The sequence below is a fragment of the Bos javanicus genome, chromosome 18 (assembly GCF_032452875.1).
Source record: "Bos javanicus breed banteng chromosome 18, ARS-OSU_banteng_1.0, whole genome shotgun sequence".
Classification (NCBI taxonomy): domain Eukaryota; kingdom Metazoa; phylum Chordata; class Mammalia; order Artiodactyla; family Bovidae; genus Bos; species Bos javanicus.
The window spans coordinates 44,863,975-44,876,484 of NC_083885.1; the positions used below are offsets into that span (position 1 = coordinate 44,863,975).

A 12,510-nucleotide genomic window follows, 5' to 3' on the forward strand; every position below is an offset into this window, starting at 1 on the left:
TTATTTATTTATTTTTGGTTGTACTGAGACTTTGTTGCTGCACGGGCTTTTCTCTAGTTGTGGAGAGTGGGAGCTGCTCTCCAGCTGTGATACACAGGCTTCTCATGGCAGTGGCTTCTCTTGTTGAGGAGCACAGGCTGTAGGGCACATGGGCTTAGCAGTTGTGGCTCCTGGGCTCTAGAGCGCATGCTCAGTAGTTGTGGTGCAGAGGCTTTGTTGCTCCAAGGCGTGTGGGATCTTCCTGGATCAAGGATCAAACCCATGTCTCCTGCATTGGCATGTGGATTCTTTATCACAGCCACCAGGGAAGTCCTGAGCTTGGAGTCTTAATCACTGGACTGCAAGAGCAGTCCCCCAAACTTATTTTTTATTATGTACCTTTTGCTGTTAAATGAGAAGTTACATAGGGAAAATAACAGCCTTGTTGAGATATAATTCACATACCATATGTGTTATAGTATATTCAGAGTTGTTCAACAGTCACACTATCTAACTTCAAAACCTTGTTATTACCCTGAAAAGAAACCCTGTACTCATTAGCAGTGACTCTCCATTGCATAAATCTACTTGTTCCTATGGATCTTCCTATTCTGGGCATTACGTATCAGTCAGGGTATATAATACGTAGCTTCTTGTGTCTGGCTTCTCTTGCACTTAGTACAGTGTTTTCAAAATCTGTCCATGTTTTATAATAGCATGTATCAGTACTTCATTCCTTTATATGTGCATAATACATATTTAATGTTCCATTGTATATGCCACATTTTATTTGTTCATGAATCAGTTGATAAGAGATTTGTGTTGTTTCTTATTTTTTTTTTGATTATTTTGAATAATTCTGCTGTGAACATCAATGTGTAGGTTTTTGTGTGAATTTATATTTTTCCTCTCTTGAATATATACATTGGAGTGGAATTGCTGGGTCATGTGGTAACACTGTAGTTATTTTGAGGAGCTGCCAAACTGTTTCCCAAAGTGCTATACTTTTTACAATCCTACCAGGAATGTATGAGGGTTCCAGTTTCTCTACATTCTCACCAACACTTGTTATTGTGCGTCTTTTTGATTACAGTAATCATCTTTGATGAAGCAGCTATATGCAAACCAGTCAGTGAGATATTAATGTGTATTTTAACTTGTTAAGTTGTTCTTTAAGCAGTTGTAATATCTACTGGCATTTTTATAAAAATATTCACCATGAGCTTAGCACTAAAATAAAAAGTGTAATGAACAATAACAATTTCTCTGCTTGTTTAGTGTTTACAGATTTTATTTTTAAAATAATGGATTCTAGAAGAGGGAAAAAGGGAGTAGATGATTCTCCAAATGTAATTGTTGTCTCTCTTTTTAAAAAATTAATTTATTTCTTGGCTCTGCTGGGTCTCCGTTGCTTTTCTTGGATTTTCTCTATTTGTGGCAAGTCGGGGATCTCTCTAGTTGTGATGCTCGGGCTTCTCATTGTGGTGGCTTCTCTTGTGGAGCACAGGCTCTAGGCACGTGGGCTTAAGCAGTTGTGGCACACAGACTCAGTATTTGCAGCTCACGGGCCCTAGAGCATGGATTCAATATTTGTGGTGCATGGGCTTAGTTGCTCTGCAGCATGGGAATTTTCCTGGACCAGGGATCGAATTTGTGTCCCCTGCACTGGCAAATGGATTCTTACCCACTGCACCACCAGGCAAGTCTATACTTGTTCTCTTAAAGCATAAATTTGTCTCTATAAATTATGTACTTCTAATTTGTCAGATGGATTATATCTTAAATAAATAAGCTTGAGCCTTTTAAAATCACAATGAAATCCTGAAAGGTTGTCCAAAATGAAGTAGTTGAATTGTTACATTAAATATATCCTGGAGTTCACTACTTAAAGGAGCTTCTATGTATCTTTTAAGATGGTCAGTAACCCTCTGATTATTTGTTTCATAGATTGATGTTTTTGTTTATTTTTAAGAAGAGGAGTACCCCATTATGTTGGGAATACAAGTGTTTGAAGTAGTATTATGTACATAGTTGATCCTCACATAGATGCTCACAAATCTCAGATCCTGTGTTTGCAGATTAGCTTAGTGGCTACAATTTATTTGCAACATAAAATAAATACTTGCAGAGCTCTTGTGGTCAGTTGTAGACATGTGCAAAGTGGCAAAAAATTTGAATTGCCCAACATGCACACCCCCAGCTGGGGTTGAACAGGGTGACGGTCTGCCTTCTCATTTCAGCTCTCAGACTATAAGCAAGTATTCTTTTCATAGTCTCTTAAGTGCCACGTTTTTTGCATTTTTATACTTTTTGTTGGCAGTTTCACTGTTTAAAATGGCCCCTAAGTATATTGCTAAAGTGCTCTCTAGTGTTCCTAAGTCCAGGAAGGCTGTGATGTACCTAACAGAGAAAATCCATGTGTTTGATGAGCTTGATTAGGTATGAGTTATATTGCTATTGCCTGTGAGTTCAGTGTTAATGAATCAACAATATATGTTAACTAAGGTATCTGTAAATAGAAACATAAGACAAGATTATATGTTAATTGGTTGGTGACAATGTTTTCACCAGACATTTATGGGATCTTAACTTTGCATGTATGTCTTCTAAGAGTACTGATTTAATATTTGCTAATTCAGTGTTCATAGCAACCTTACATAACTACAGAGTCAACTTATGTAATGAGTTGTTTTTCTCTTGTTGCTTTCAAGAGTCTCTCTTTAGCTTTTGACATTGCATTATAATGTGTCTACACTGAATTCTTTTTTTAGTTTATCCTACTTGGAGTTTGTTGAGCTTCATAAATGTATAGATTCATGTGCTTTTCATCAAGTTTGAGAAATTTGGGAACTTTATTTCTTCAAATTCAGACTTAAATTGAAGAAAGTAGGGAAAAACCATTAGACCATTCAGGTATGGTCTAAATCAAATTCCTTATAATTACACTGTGGAAGTGACAAATAGATTCAAGGGATTAGATCTGATAGACAGAGTGCCTGAAGAACTATGGACATAGGTTTGTGACATTGTACAGGAGGCAGTGATCAAGACCATCCCCAAGAAAAATAAATGCAAAACAGTTGTCTGAGGAGGCCTTACAAATAGCTGAAAAAAGAAGAGAAGCTAAAGGTAAAGGAGGAAAGGAAAGATATACCCATTTGAATTTAGAGTTCCAAAGAATAGCAAGGAGAGATAAGAAAGCCTTCCTCAGTGATCAATGCAAAGAAATAGAGGAAAACAATAGAATGGGAAAGACTAGAGATCTCTTCAAGAAAATTAGAGACACCAAGGGAATATTTCATGCAAAAATGGGAACAATAAAGGACAGAAATGGTATGGACCTAACAGAAGCAGAAGATAGTAAGAAGAGGTGGCAAGAATACACAGAAGAAGTATATAAAAAAGATCTTCATGACCCAGATAATCACAATGGTGTGATCACCCACCTAGAGCCAGACATCCTGGAATGGGAAGTCAAGTGGGTCTTAGGAAGCATCACTACAAAGAAAGCCAGTGGAGGTGATGGAACTCCAGTTGAGCTATTTCAAATCCTAAAAGATGATGCTATGAAAGTGCCGCACTCAATATGCCAGCAAATTTGGAAAACTCATCAGTAGCCACAAGACTGGAAAAGGTGAGTTTTCATTGCAATCCCAAAGAAAGGCAATGCCAAAGAATGCTCAAACTACCGCACAATTGCACTCATCTCACACGCTAGCAAAGTAATGCTCAAAATTCTCCAAGCCAAGCTTCAACAGTATGTGAACTGTCAACTTCCAGATGTTCAAGCCGGATTTAGAAAAGGCAGAGGAACCAGAGATCACATTGCCAACATCCATTAGGTCATAGAAAAAGCAAGAGAGTTCCAGCAAAACATCTGCTTTATTGACTACGCCAAAGCCTTTGACTGTGTGGATCACAACAAACTGTGGAACATTCTGAAAGAGATGGGAATACATGACCATCTTACCTCCTTCCTGAGAAATCTGTGTATGCAGGTCAAGAAGTAACAGTTAGAACTAAGTGGACATGGAACAACTGACTGGTTCCAAATCGGGAAAGGAGTACATCAAGACTATATATTGTCACCCTGCTTATTTAACTTATATGCAGAGTACATCATGAGAAACACTGGGCTGGATGAAGCACAAGCTGGAATCAAGATTCTCAGGAAAAATTTCAATAACCTCATACATGCAGATGACACCACCCTTATGGCAGAAAGTGAAGAAGAACTAAAGAGCCTCTTGATCAAAGTGAAAGAGGAGAGTGAAAAAGCTGGCTTAAAACTCAACATTCAGAAAACTAAGATCATGGCATCCGCTCCCATCACTTTGTGGCAAATAGATGGGGAAAACATGGAAACAGTGAGAGATTTTATTTTGGGGGCTCCAAAATCACTTCAGACAGTGACTGCAACCGTGAAATTAAAAGATGCTTGCTCCTTGGAAGAAAAGCTATGACCAACCTAGACAGCATATTGAAAAGCAGAGCCATTACTTTGCCAACAAAGGTCTATCTAGTCAAAACTATGGTTTTTCCTGTAGTCCTGTCTGGATGTGAGAGTTGGACTATAAAGAAAGCTGAGCACCGAAGAATTGATACTTTTGAACTGTGATGTTGGAGAAGACTCTTGAGAGTCCCTTGGACTGCAAGGAGATCAAATCAGTCAATCCTAAAGGAAATCAGTCCGAATATTCGTTGGAAGGACTGATGCTGAAGCTGAAATGCCAATATTTTGGCCACCTGATGCGAAGAACTTATTGGAAAAGACCCTCCTGATGCAGGGAAAGATTGAAGGCAGGAGGAGAAGGGCATGACAGAGGATGAGATGGTGGGATGGCATCACCGACTTGATGGACATGAGTTTGAGCAAGCTCTGGGAGTTGGTGATGGACAGGGAAGCCTGCAGTCCACAGGGTCGCAGAGAGTCAGACACGGCTGAGCGCCTGAACTGAACTGATTTCTTCAAATACTTTTTTTGTGCCTTTCTCCCTCTCTTCTTCTGTGATGCTGGTATTCTTGGTGGTGTCCCACAGTCTCTGAGAGTTTTATCTTCCTGTTTCTCAGTCTAGATAATCTCAATTGGTTAATCTTTAATTTCACTGATTCCTGTTTATATCTGCTGTTAAGCCCTTAATTTTTTTATATCAGTTATTATATTTTTCAACTCCAGAATTTGTTTGGTTCTGTTTTTTTTTTAGTAGCTTTTATTAGTATTCTGAATTTGCTGAGACATCATTCTCATATTTTTCTTTAATTCTTTTTTCCTTTTTAATGATTTTTTTAAACTTGAGGTATAGTTGTGCAACCATCACCACCATCTAATTCTAGAATGTCTTTATCATCTAAAAAAAAAAAACAAAAAACTGTATTAATTGATAACCACTCCCCATTTCCTTCCTCTCCTTCGGTCCTGGCAACTACTGATCTACTTTTTTCTGTCTCTCTGCATTTGATTTATATGACTGTTTCGTGTTAGTGGAATCTCACATTATCTGGCCTTCTGTCTCTGGCTTCTTTCTCTTACCATAATGTCTTTGAGGTTCAGTCACACTGTAGCGTTTATCAGTGTGCTCAGTCACTGAGTTGTGGCCAACTCTTTGCGACCCCATGAACTGTAGCCTGCCAGGGCCCTCTGTCCATGGAATTTTCCAGGCAAGAATACTGGAGTGGGTTGCCATTTCCTTCTCCAAGCATTTATCAATGTTTCATTCATTTTTTATGGTTGAATAATATCCATTGTATGGCTGTAACACATTTTGTTTATTCATTCTTCAGTTGATAGACTTGGGTTGTTCCACTTTTGGGCTATTGTGAATAATGATGCTATGGACATTCATGTGTAATTTTTTTTTTTTTTAATGAACTGATGTTTTTCAGTTTTCTTGGGTATATGCTTAAGAGTGAAATTGCCTGGTCTCAATGGCAACTCTCTGTTTAACGTTTTGAGGCACTGCCAAACTGTTTTTCACAGTTGCAGCATCATTTCACATTCCTACCAGCAACTTAGGAAGGTTCCGGTTTCTCCACATTGTCACCCACACTTATTTTCTGTTGTGTTTTTTGCTTGTTTTTACTGTAGTCATGCTAGCATGTGTGAAGTGATATCTTACTGTGATTTATTTGTTTTTCCCTAGTGACTATCCATGTTGGGCATCATTTGATTTGCTTATTGGCTAGTTGTATGTCTTTCAAGAAGCATCTGTTCATATAATTTGCCCACATTTTACTAGGTTATTTGTCTTTAAAAAATTTTTTTTAAAGTTCTTTTTATATTCTGGATACTAGACCCTTAACAGATACATGATTTTCCATTATTTTTGCCCATGCTGTGGGTTGTCTTTTCACCTTGGTAGTAACCTTTGATGCACAAATATTTTTAGTTTTGATGAAGTCCAGCTTATCTATTTTTTCTTTTATTGTTTGTGTTTTAAGATGTCGTGTCCAAGAAACCATTGCCTAATCTAAGATCACAAAAATTTGCACCTATATTTTCTTTTAAGAGCTTTAAAATTTTTAGTTCTAACATTGAGGTCTTTGACCCATTTTGAGTTACTTTTTGTTTATAATATAAGAGAGGGGTTCTTATTCATATATTTTTTTTTTTTGCATGAGGATATCTAGTTGTCCCATCATCATTTATTGAAAAGACTGTTCTTTCTCAACTGAATGGTTTTGCGCCCTTGTCTAAAATTAGCTGAGCATAGGTGTCTAGGTTTATTCCAAACTCTCAATCGCATTCCATTTATATATATGTCTTTCCTTATCCTAGAGCTCTGCTGCCTTTATTACTGTAGCTTTACACCTAGGTTTCCAAATTAGGAAGTGTGAGTCCTCTGACGTCTTGGTTTCAGTACTTGGTAGGTCTTGGGTCTCTTGCACTTCCATATGCATTTTAGGATCAACTTGCCTATTTCTGTGGAAAAGGTTCAAATTTTGATAGAGACTGCATTGAATTTGCAGATGAATTTGGTGAAGTAGTATATTTAAGCATTACTAGTTTCATCTACATAAACTTTGAAAGCATGTAAAGGGGAAAAAGTTTAATGTTTATGATGTTTATTAAAAAATTAAGTGAGTGTGTGGGCCTTACTTGACCTTCTTGAATCATCTGGCAGAGGAATGGGGGTGGACTCTCAGAGCCAGGAGCACCAGTGTGCAACACACAACAAAGAAGCGTGTTCCTTAGGGCTTTTCAAGACTCACTGTGGCCAGTTCAAGGTGATAGTTTTCCTTCACAGAGCACACAGTTTCTATGTGAGCAGCCTTCCATCCTTCAGCACTCCTGCTGAGTGTTTCTCTTGTCCTTCTGAATTTGTACAGCCACACTGGTAACAGTGGAACACTTGAGTAGGGATAGATGTGATTGCCTTATTGTATGTAATTAATTTGAAAAATGAACATTTGGGAACATATTTCTTACATATAGCTGTTTGATATCTCATTTCTTGAAAAGTTTATGAGAGTTTTTAAGAGTCAAAATTCTCTTGAACACAGAGCTACAAACGGTGCTAGTTTAATTGGATTTATATGCTAGCCGGGTTAGGCTTGTACTTTTAGAGTATGTGTTTGTATTCACAACACTTTTCTCATCTCTTGCTCTTACAACCTGTCTACCTTCCTGGGTTCCTAATGAAATTGTAGAATCATAAAGAAGGCATGGTAATTGGCTATATAATGAATGAAAAGATGGTTGTTATTTAGTCACTCAATCATGTCTGATTCTGTGACCCCATGAACTGCAGCACACCAGGCTTCCGTGTCCTCCACTGTCTCCTGAAATTTGTTCAAACTCATGTGCATTGAATCGGTGATGTCATGGTATGACATATTTATTTTTATCTACCAAAAAAGCAAAGTGGAAAGAAAGAAAATCTGGTTATCAATAAGTAGTTCAGTTCAGTCGCTCAGTCGTGTCTGACTCTTTGCAACCCCATGAATTGCAGCACGCCAGGCCTCCCTGTCCATCACCAACTCCCGGAGTTCACTCAGACTCACGTCCATCAAGTCAGTGATGCCATCCAGCCATCTCATCCTCTGTCGTCCCCTTCTCCTCCTGCCCCCAATCCCTCCCAGCATCAGAGTCTTTTCCAATGAGTCAACTCTTCGCATGAGGTGGCCAAAGTACTGGAGTTTCAGCTTATGATCATTCCCTCCAAAGAAATCCCAGGGCTGATCTCCTTCAGAATGGACTTCAAGAGAACACCACAGTTCAAAAGCGTCAATTCTTTGGCGCTCAGCTTTCTTTACAGTCCAACTCTCACATCCATACATGACCACTGGAAAAACCATAGCCTTGATTAGATGGACCTTTGTTGGCAAAGTAATGTCCCTGCTTTTCAATATGCTATCTAGGTTGGTCGTAACTTTTCTTCCAAGGAGTAAGGGTCTTTTAATTTCATGGCTGCAGCCACCATCTGCAGTGATTTTGGAGCCCCCCAAAATAAAGTCTGACACTGTTTCCACTGTTTCCCCATCTGTTTCCCATGAAGTGATGGGACCAGATGCCATGATCTTCATTTTCTGAATGTTGAGCTTTAAGCCAACTTTTTTACTTTCCTCTTTCACTTTCATCAAGAGGCTTTTTAGTTCCTCTTCACTTTCTGCCATAAGGGTGGTGTCATCTGCATATCTGAGGTTATTGATATTTCTCCCAGCAATCTTGATTCCAGCTTGTGTTTCTTCCAGCCCAGCATTTCTCATGATGTACTCTGCATATAAGTTAAATAAGCAGGGTGACAATATACAGCCTTGACATACCAAGCTATATACAGACATCATGTAGACTACATATGTCATTCAATAAAATATATTTGAACTATTTTTGTTTGAGAGAGCAGATCGTTAAGGCAAGTGTAAACCTAATGAGCTGTGGAGGGAGAATCACACTGCTTCACTACTGTAGGTTCAGAAATGACAACCAGAGATATTTAGACCTTGCTTTTTGCACCTCTCCAGAGCCAGGGGTTGTGTAGAAGCCTCCCCAGGGTGTAGGAACTAGCACAGCCTCCTAGACTTTCCTTCGATCATCTAGAGGGGAAATTGGTACTGGATGAGGATGAGAAGCAAACCTGCCAGCCACTCACTTCTCCAGACTCGGTCTTTCTGATGCTGCACTTCGGCCGACCTGGGTATCCTGAACAGACCTAAAGTCATCCTGCTTCAGGGTCTTTGCTGTGGTAGTCCTTTCACCTGATGAGCCCTGGCCATCACTCTTGCACTTATCAAAACCTGGCGTACAATCATGGCCTATCTCCTTAAGGTAGAGTAACATTTTCCTCATAACAACCTTGATTTCTCAGTCTTTTGCTCATCGCTCCATTTCCCAATCCCCCTTAAGGTTTTCTGAGTGCTGTACTTGTGAACAGTCCCAGTCGGGTACTCTCCTAATCCTCTTGTGGATTTGTGAGCTCTTTGAGGAAAAAACAAGGGAATGCCAAACACAAACATTAGTCCAGGCCCCGCGCGATGTGTCACTTGTCAGCATGAACTTTGAAGCGGTTTGTGTGGAATCAAACTTTTTGTTGTGTTATTTTTGTACTACAACTTGAGGAATTTTCTAACCATCATCATATCGTAGTTCTACTCTTTTATAACGTTTCTTATTCATTTGGACCCCATCTTTGTGGATGATAGCGTTTCAGGAGTTAATGTTCTAGAATTACTCACTGTCCTATAACTCTCCTAATTCTATCTTATTTCTCCCCCTCACAGGAAATGACTTAGAAGCCTTACAAGTACATCTGTGCATTCTTGCTTCAGACTTTACAATTGAGGGCCAACCCAGTCTGGAAGCACCTCTTATTAATGTTACAAGGAAACCGCTACCTCAGCAAACAAAAGGAAAGAAGAAGACTTATAATAACAAATGCCATTTTTTTGAAGAAAAAAAAACTTGTTTTCAGAAAATATTAAAGGAAATTTGGAAATTTTTCGCATTTAGAAGAAGCTTTACAGGTAAATGGATTTGGCAGGCAGGCTCTGTCAAAATTCTGCAGATTTGATCTTCCTTCCTAAGGACTTAGTGTGAAGTGATTCTGTACTGCTTTTTAAATTGCTGTTGATCAGCTTGTGGGTTTTTGGGTTCTCACTTTTCTGGTATATTGAAGATACATTATATTACATTTTTTAAAGTTAAGTTATTTTTCTGCCATTGTAAATACAAGTATCAAAATATTCTTGCAAAGCAGTTCTCAGTAAACATTTTTCTCAGCAACCATATCTTTTTATTAAGAGGGTAGAATGCTAACAGTTCTTATATAGCATTTTGGACACACTTATTTTTTGTCAGAGGTCCTGCTTCCACTGAAAATATTAACTATATAAACTTCTTGTCCTTTTCACGTCGACATTGGATCACATGGTCACCTGCCTCATGGAAATGCCTTTTTTAAAACTTAGATTTGCAGAACTCCACTATTTTTATACCTAGCCACGGTTTTAGGAAGAAAGAAAAAGGAATTGGAACCCTGACCCTCTCCCGGTCACTGGGACAGTCCCCTTCCCGCATGTATTGCTGCAGTGCCCAGGACAGTAAAATGGACTACAAGCGGCGCTTCCTGCTTGGCGGGTCCAAGCAGAAGGTGCAGCAGCACCAGCAGTACCCAATGCCCGAGCTGGGCCGAGCACTGAGTGCTCCCCTGGCATCTACGGCCACCACCACCCCCCTGGGCAGTCTGACCGCTGCAGGCAGCTGCCACCATGCCATGCCCCACTCCACTCCCATTGCTGACATCCAGCAGGGCATCTCCAAGTACCTGGACGCCCTCAACGTCTTCTGCCGTGCCAGTACTTTCCTCACAGATCTCTTCAGCACTGTGTTCAGGAACTCTCACTACTCCAAGGCAGCCATGCAGCTCAAAGATGTGCAGGAGCACGTCATGGAAGCAGCCAGTCGGCTGACTTCAGCCATTAAGCCCGAGATTGCCAAGATGCTGATGGAACTTAGTGCTGGGGCTGCGAACTTGACAGATCAGAAGGAATTCAGTCTCCAGGACATTGAGGTAGAGTATCTTCTCTGTCATACTTGGGTTGGAAAGTGTATTCCAGAGGTAAGTGAGAATGTTGTTTTTGTTTTTTCTCAAATCACTGAAATGATGGTCTTCGTCCTCTTTCCATTGATACTGTGTTCTTGTGAAAAAAAATTTTTTTTGCATGCCAGGTTTTTAATTGCTTTATTTAAAATTAAGTAGGATAAAAGATTATTAAATGAATCAGCCTAGATTTTCTTTAAATTTTCAACTTGGAACTTAATTTCCAAGTAACATGCTGTTACAGTGATGTGATGTGATGTGATAGTCATTCGGTCGTGTCCGACTCTTGCGACCCCATGGATTGTAGACCGCCAGGCTCCTCTGTCCATGGGATCTCCCAGGCAAGGATACTGGAGTGGGTTGCCATTTCCTTCTCCAGGGGATAAAGTACACAGTAGGGACTGAGAATTCTAAATGTGATTATAAAGATTTATTTGTGAATTGTCATTATATAGACCCGTTGGTTTAATGTAGCAAGTTCTACACATGTTTACAGGATAAAGGTATTTTTCCAGTTCTGAATTTACAGTTGTTCATATTAGGATACATTTGATTCTTATTCAGGACATTTCTTAGGTCTTTGATAGTCAAAATGAAATATTCTCCCCTTTTCAGGGCTTTAGATTATAAAATTGGAATATGAATTTCATTCAGAATAAAGGTGATGTTTTTCCTTCCTTCATTTAGAAAATAATTGTTAAACTGTCATCTGGTAAATTCGCTTCACTGCTAGATTTTTAAAATTATTTTTAGTTGCTCAGAGAGTTCTTCTGAGTTTGATTTTTCCGTGTGTCCTTGTACATTTTAGCAACACATCAGAGGTTAGGTTTCTGGATGCTAGGAGGGAGAATGTTTTTTCAGCATCCCGGGGTTGTATTTGATTTTCGGAAATCACCAGTCTTCTGAACCAAATCTGATGATTGCAGTGGCTGAATAAGCTAATTTATAATGTTGTGGGTTTGGGGGGAACAAAAGCTAAGCTATTAAGTGTTATGACTCACTTTTATTGTGTTTGAAAGGCATATTGTGATTTGGAAAGCATTTCCAAGAGGAATTGTTTTGTTTTATTTTTGGCTGTGCTGGGTCTTCATTGCCGCACAGGTTTTCTCCAGCTGTGGCGAGTGGGGGCTGCTCTCTAGCTGCAGTGCGCCGACTTCTCATTGCAGTGTCTTCTCTTGTTGTGGAGCGTGGGCTCTAGGCGTGTGGGCTCAGTAGTTGTGGCACATGGACTTAGTTACTCCACGGCATGTGAGATCTTTTTGGACCTGGGGATCGAACGCATGTCTCCTGCATTGTGGATGCTTAACCACTGAACCACTGGGAAAATCCTCCAAGAGGAATTTAAAATTATTTTTGAGAAGAAATAATAGTCTTGGTTTAAATCAGGCATTAGGCATCTTCACATTTTTTCTGTAGAGGGCAAATAGTAAATTTTAGGCTGCGTGGGCCACATTTGTCTCTGTCACAAATTCTTTGTTTTTTGGGTTTTTTAAAA

At 39.4% G+C, this 12,510-nt stretch overlaps 1 protein-coding gene across 3 annotated transcripts in view; it reads left to right on the top strand.

Annotated features, from left to right (window-relative positions):
- Nucleotides 1-12,510, top strand: part of GARRE1 (granule associated Rac and RHOG effector 1) — an 85,063-nt gene that overhangs the window by 22,230 nt on the left and 50,323 nt on the right. For all 3 annotated transcript variants that reach the window (XM_061387930.1, XM_061387933.1, XM_061387931.1), the window contains exon 2: nucleotides 9,697-10,985. In XM_061387930.1, coding sequence (XP_061243914.1) covers nucleotides 10,491-10,985 — 495 coding nt within the window. In that variant the 5' untranslated portion in view covers nucleotides 9,697-10,490. The remainder of the gene's footprint in view (nucleotides 1-9,696; nucleotides 10,986-12,510) is intronic.